The sequence below is a fragment of the Halyomorpha halys genome, unplaced genomic scaffold (genome assembly GCF_000696795.3).
Source record: "Halyomorpha halys isolate HHAL.00 unplaced genomic scaffold, Hhal_1.1 Scaffold321.1, whole genome shotgun sequence".
In the NCBI taxonomy this organism is placed as follows: Eukaryota; Metazoa; Arthropoda; class Insecta; order Hemiptera; family Pentatomidae; genus Halyomorpha; species Halyomorpha halys.
Genome location: NW_027115809.1, coordinates 836,161 through 843,227, shown reverse-complemented (window position 1 = coordinate 843,227; position 7,067 = coordinate 836,161). Strand labels below are relative to the sequence as shown.

The 7,067-nt window shown below is 27.5% G+C and overlaps 1 protein-coding gene across 1 annotated transcript in view; it reads left to right on the top strand.

The window, feature by feature from the left end:
- The window catches only part of Snoo (Sno oncogene), a 240,681-nt gene extending 234,721 nt beyond the window's left edge, over positions 1–5,960 (top strand). Inside the window, exons 3-6 of the mRNA XM_014421471.2 lie at positions 506–653; positions 740–875; positions 1,021–1,196; positions 2,200–5,960. Of these exons, the coding sequence (XP_014276957.1) occupies positions 506–653; positions 740–875; positions 1,021–1,196; positions 2,200–2,613 (874 nt within the window). The 3' untranslated portion in view covers positions 2,614–5,960. The remainder of the gene's footprint in view (positions 1–505; positions 654–739; positions 876–1,020; positions 1,197–2,199) is intronic.
- Positions 5,961–7,067: the final 1,107 nt, after the last annotated feature.

Sequence of the window (7,067 nt, the reverse complement as noted above, 5' to 3'; positions counted from 1 at the left end):
ATAATGAAGCAAACTGAGTTGAGTTCGGTGTGTTTTTTAAGTTATATCAGTAATTTTTTTAGTCTGTCTCGAAACCCTATATAACTTAATTGGGAAAATCAAATATATTTGATATTTAAGACAATATTTTAAGAATAAACAATAAACAAAATATTTTTTTCAAAAATCACTCCCTTTGGACATTATGTAAAAGGCCACATGAAATTTATATAATTAATTTTTTTTCTAGAATTTTATTATCTATTGTTTATTAAATATTTTAAATTAATGGATTAACTATTTAAAAAATTTCTTATTGTTTTTCCTTTAATGAAATTAAATGAAATAAAATTCACACTCATTTTATGTTGTTAGTTGAAATGTTAACGATTCTTTTTTAAAGCTAAGGTTTCACTTAATGTTTTAAATTAATGGGACATACTTCAATAGACCTAATATTAAAATTATAGTAATTTAATAATATTTTTTTATTTACAGTAATTTAATAATATTTTCTTAATTACAGTATACCTGCCTACCTTAATCACGAGCCTCCCATTTTGTTGCATCCGGAGAGAGTTGTCCCGATGAGTGAAAGTGAGAGATTTGAACGATCTTACCAGCCAAATGTTGCCCTCGCACCCCGATCTACAACTGAAAACAGGAGGACTGAGGTGAGTATTTGAGTATAAATGAAGCAAATATATAAATTTTTTATAAGTCTAAAAAAAATATTAGAGTAATATTTTTTTAATTTTAGATACAACCTGAGACTCTGAGGACTTTTGAAACAAAACCAACACCTGTAAGGGAACACAAACCGCCCTTATTTCATCCAGAAATTGAACTGTCGACTGACACAGATGATAGTGCATCAGAACAGCATGAGAGTGGTGGTATGTATCTCACAGCATTTAATTTTTTTTATTAAGTTGATTAATAATTACAAATCAAATTTATTTCAGATATTTCTGGAAGTGAATTTATTTTAATGAAAATATTTTTACAATATATTTTAATTTATTCAAATTGGTTTTGCAGGTAGCGCGGTGGAACAAGTGGCAGCTGTCTTTGCAGCTCTCAGTGATGCTAAAGAAACAACACGACAGCTTGTTGTCGGGCTTGTAGAGAGGCTGGCAGGCCGCCTTGATACTATAGAAGCAGAAAATAAGAGACTGTTAAAGGATAATGTTTCGCTACTTCAGCAAATAAATAAGGTATTGATCTCAAACTAGAGAATTCTATAGTAGAGCCCCACTTATTTATCTTAATCTTAACCAAGATACGGCTGGTTAAGCTGGAGAACTAGTTAATCATGAGTGCTTAAAAGAAAAAAGTCCAATGTTAAGTTAACTCCTGTATTAGATAAAAATTTAAGTGCAATATAAAACAATATACAGGTCATATGTACATTAATACCTGATGAAGTTAAATTTATTAGAACAATTTAATATAATATTAAGTACAAATTTCTTTAGATATGTGACTTAATATAAGCATATGGTCTTTAAGTTTTTAGTTGAAGACATAGTGTCAGTTATTTTGTTTTCTTTTACTGAATTTAGTGTTTTTTCTGGAATTCATTTATTTTTTATTCTGATTACGGGTTAGGGTTGGTTCTACAGTATTTTAATTTCCACAATATTTTTTTTTTATGAAGTTATTGATAATGATAATAGTTTTGTGCTTAATTTATATTGATTATAAAATACATTTGTTAACCTCTGTAATACACTGAATTGTTTTTAGAAATTCTTGATAAAGGTTACGAATCAATATAGGGAATAACTCTAATAATTAAAATTGTTTATTGATTCAAATATTTTTGCATAAATTCCAGGCCTACATCAGGGCTAAGTAATAAGCAAGATAAGAAGTGTTATATAATAAAAAATATACATTACAAGAATAGAAGATAATGTGCAATATACTCATGTGAATTTAATATTAATTATTATCTTGTTATATTTCTATTGATCTTATTATTTTCTAGTTATTGTTTTGTTTTACAGTTATTTGGTTTTTACTTACCCCTGTTGGGAGTTTGAAATTTATGCTGAAACGTTGGAACTCAATAAAAATAATTTTTACTATTAGTGTTGTTCTCTCCACTGACCACAACTTCTTATATTAATCTATGGTTAACTATTTCCTCTCCATTAATTTTCTAACTAATTTCAATGGACATTCAATAATAATTTTGCTGTTCTTGTATTGCAGGCCAAAGAATCTAGGTCAAAAGAAGCCTTGGCTTCAAAAACAGAGCCTGAAGACAAAAATGAGAGAGAGACTGATTCAAAACCTTCATGTTCGGACACCAAACCAGTCTTAATCAAGTCCCCAGCTCCAGCAGAAAGCCCTCCACCTACTTCACCGCAAGAACCAACATCACCTTCAAAGCCTGAAGTCAACGCTACAAAAGTAGAAGACAAAGTTGAACAATCACCTTCACAACCTACTGACTTTCAGGTGATAGAGCCTGTTGAACCATGTGATAATAAAGAACTGCCAGTTGGTACAAGGGAACCTTCAATAGAAAAGACAGAAAAGACATACAGAACAATTGTCCGGAGTAGCCCAGTGTCGGTTATTACATCTCCTACATCCATAAAAGTCGAGCCTCCATGCGAGTGACACCAGCCTCATATTGTTTCTTGTTAGTGTTCTTCCAGGCCTCCAATCATTCTCTTCTGTGGGGCAAATGGAAAATAGTACAAATTTGTTTGTCACTGTCCACTCACTGCCTTGATGAATTTGTATTTTTTTTAATATCATTTCGATTCATCCCAGTGATCATGATATCTAAGACAAACATTTTTTTGAACAAGTTCTTAGAAAATATCATTTCTTGTATACCTAATGCATTTAAAAACAGAAATGAAATATTTTACTCTGTTATATATTGAATCAAATATGCGCTTTTACAATATTGAGAATAAAGATATTATTCTGTGGGGTTTGATCATCACTTGAATAATAGTATTCTATTGCCAGAAAATTTTTTAAAAATGCCAAATTTGAATATAGGTATAATTTTTCTCCAATCCTTATTCGATTTGGAGTCTGGTTAATTATTTTGTAATATTTATATAATAATAATTGAGTACAAAGAACTTTTAACTATTTATGTGATATCATTTAAAATGATTATTACGTAATATTATTTTCTTGAGTTTTATCTTAAATGACTGAATCTTTATAAATTTGTATCATAATTGTTAAAAAAAAAAAAAGATACAAGTTATTAACTAACTGGTTTTACTATTTTAATTATGTTTTCTTGCTAAATACTTAAACAGCCGTATATTGTGCCATTTTTTTATAAATATATATTGTTAATATTTGTTATAAAATGACTACTATAGTTATATGGCTATTATTTTTATACAGTTGGCATTTTTTTTTTAAATGCGTTCTTGACTAAAAGTATTTGTTTGTGGTCCATTGCTTTAGTATTTACATCATTCGGGCCAACTATGATTTATAAATATGTAGTGCCTCTCATTATATTGTGTTATTATTTAAGTCATTGTAACTGTAAGTAGTTATTGTCATTTAAAATAAGTTATAATTGGCGGCTTGTTATAGTTTTATGATGTTAAAAGTACAAATCTTTTTCGGGTGCTTAATAGTTAAATAAGCACTTTTTATGTAAAAATATCAATATGTATATATGTACATTATTCTTTCTACTACTTCCTTTCTGCCTTTTATTTTTTTTTTGTGTGTAATATTCATTTGAAGAATTTAAAATGTTTTTAGAATCCATATGAAAACTATTTTTGGTTAATTCTTAATATTCATTCATCTTGATCTCAAAATAACAAAGCAGTTTTTCTTTTTATCTTTGTTAGTTTCTTCTATTTGTTTTTTCTTTTTCTTTGTTGTTTAAAGCTCATTTTATGGTGCTATCATCAGTTTATGTTCCATCTGTTTTGAAAATGTTGTTAGTTATTTTAAAACTGTATGTGTATATTAGAAATCTGAACCAAAGTTATCTCATTTTATATATGTACGGAAATATATATATATTTACATATATATGTGCTCATGTCAACAATAGCTTTAGAAATGGTACAAATGATTCCCTTCAATTGGCCTTTGGCAAGCAAAAGAAAATACTTTACTCACCGTAGAAATCAGTACCTTTTTGAAACTTTCAGTACAATATTGGGTGCAAATTAACTTAAGGTTATTTGCAGAAGCAGTTAAAATTGTATGTATAGATAGTTTTCCTTCTTCAACAATATAAGTGGATAGTTTGTAGGTACATTATTATAATAAAACTCAAATAAATTTTTGTCCCTTTTGTTTTTTGCTGAATGGTTTATATCACTGCCAAATTAATCAAAGTTGTAAACTTCTTTATCCCTTGCTCAAAAGTTTTGATTTGTGAAGTACAAGTAATGTAAAGTATAATAGCAATACAAAATTATTTTCTATTCAGTGTTTGCTGCTACACTGCAGATGTAATATACCCTTAAAAAGTAACGTAATTAATTGAAACTGTCTTTATATAATAATTCCAAAAAAAAAAAAGAAAAAAAGGAGCTTTTGTGTACTTAATATTGAGGATAGAGAGTTTAAAGTCTCTAGCAGATATTTTAGAAAAATCATTTGATGTTCAATGCCTTGTCAATGTCATTTTCATATTTCATGCACCTTTTATTATATTGGCACACTCCTTTCAAAAATATGAAAAACGGCTACTACTGTTTCATTTATTATGACTAAAAAATAAAATATATCTCAATGTTTAGTCGTCCTTGTTGCCTTTTGTTTAATTTGTTTTATTAATAAAGAATCAGTTTTGTTTTTTTAAATCCTTTAGTTAATTTTATATTCTGACTCCTACTTTTAAAAATGTTTAATGACATAACAGATATTTTTTGTTCAACTTTATAACACAGATAGGTTATAAATAAATATTTGTTATGAACTAACACCCTGGGACTTTAATTTTGAGTTGATAATGTTAATTAGCTTTCTTTAAGACCCTTTTTCTGTTTAGTAATTTTCAAGAAGTAGTACTGAAAAATTACTAATTAATTTTAGAGGTTTTAATTTCATTGAAAAAATGGTTTTATTATAAAGGTATTCATTCCCATTATGTCGGAGGTCTCTAAATAGCCACGAAGAAGAAGAACATTATTTTTTATGTGAAGTATAAGCTCTCTCATAAACTTTAAATATTTTTTTAATAGTGAAACCTTTCTTTAAATATAAATTTATTAAAAATTCTTTAAATTTGTAAACGTCATATTTTTTTTTTTTAATTTGACATATTCTAAATTTAAAAAAATAATTATTTATTGTCAATTAGATAGAACATGAGAAAGAGGGCTGTGAAAGAGAGAGTTGAATTTTTTTAGTCAAATTATTTTTATTTTTCTCCCCAATTAATAACCAGCATGAATCATTTATGCTCGTTTATTAAATTTTATTTTGTGCAATCTTTTACTATAGAAGAATTTGAGCAATTTTGTTCTGAGCTGGTGTAATTGGTAAAGATATAGGATGAATATACATCCTGGGTTCAAGGATGTAAAAAAAAACCATTGTGTGTTCGTGTTTTAAGTCATCCCTACGAATGAATGCCTATTTTATTGTTACTGTATAGTTATAAAATTTTATATTTATTAGGATATAGTTATTGTAAAGAGAGCACTGTCATTGTAATTTTGTGTGTTACTGATTCTTCAAAAACTTTATTTCATAGTTTGTGCCAATATTCAGCTTAAAAATGCTTAGTAGCAGACATCTTGTAAATAAATGTAATTTCATTGTTAGTGTTTCATAACAGTTAAATGAGATATAAATTATACTCAGATACCTCATAATATATAAATATATATATATGTTTGACTTTACATTGGAGTCGTAAAAAAAAAGAAAAAAAAAAAAAGAAAGAAGAAAGATTGAAATAACTTGTTGGCAGAGGTATGACAAAACATTTTCCAATAAAGAATATAAATTAGTAAGTTGTTTTATTTTTATTTATATACAATATGTTATCCTGATAATATTCATTATACAACAAATTATCAATTTCATGTTACATACTGGTGATTGACCATATGTGAATCAGAAGGAGATGGTACTAGTTGCAGTCAAGGGAAACAATTAAGAAATATTTTAAAATATTAATCAATACCCAACATTTCAACACACACTGAATGTCTTTCTCAGGACTAAAATGAAAAGATACAAAGCAGGCCAAGCTAATATACAGTCTTAAAGTAATATGCACATAAAACACAAAGATACAAAGATGGAGGTATAAAAAGACATCCATCCATGTTAACAAACTAACATAAAAAATAAATTAAAAATAGTAAGGAAGTTAAAGATGAATACCAAAAAAGATATATTAATCGCTAAAGTAATGGGTGATGAACGAATTAAAAAAGAATATGTACTCTCAAAAATATCTATTAATTAACCAAAAAGATAAAGCAACTGATATATAACTATTAATAAATGTTTGATTGTATATATTATTTTTTATCATTTCATTACTCATTACTCATATATATCTATTTGGTATTCATCTTTAACTTTCTAATTATTTCTTCTTCCGTGTCTCCATTTTTATATCTTGTTTATTTACAAGTCACCTACAAACTCTTATATTAGCTTCCTTTATTCTCTATCTTTTTATTTTAGCCCTGATGAAGATCAGTAGTATGAATTATTAATAAATAGGAAATCCTAATTTTTTTTTATCGCCATCTGAAACAGTCTCACTCTAATATAATCAATTCCATATTAAACAGTTAGTGCTTTCTGACTCTATCAGACCCCGTAATATTATTAGTGTACCTTTTATGAGAAAAAAAATTCTGCCTGTTATCTATCCAATCTATCTGTGACTTAGAACTACAACAGCTAATTTGAAAAACAAACTGAACGTTTTCAGGAATGGTAATCGACACATATATTGTGGTATAAGAAAGGCAGAGACTGGGGTTGTAGGACCTAATTACAAAAGAACCCTAGCAATGGGAATATACCCAACTGTCTTCCAAACTGAAATACACGCAATAGAAATAGCGGCATTAGAAAACATTAAAAACAATCCAAAAGGA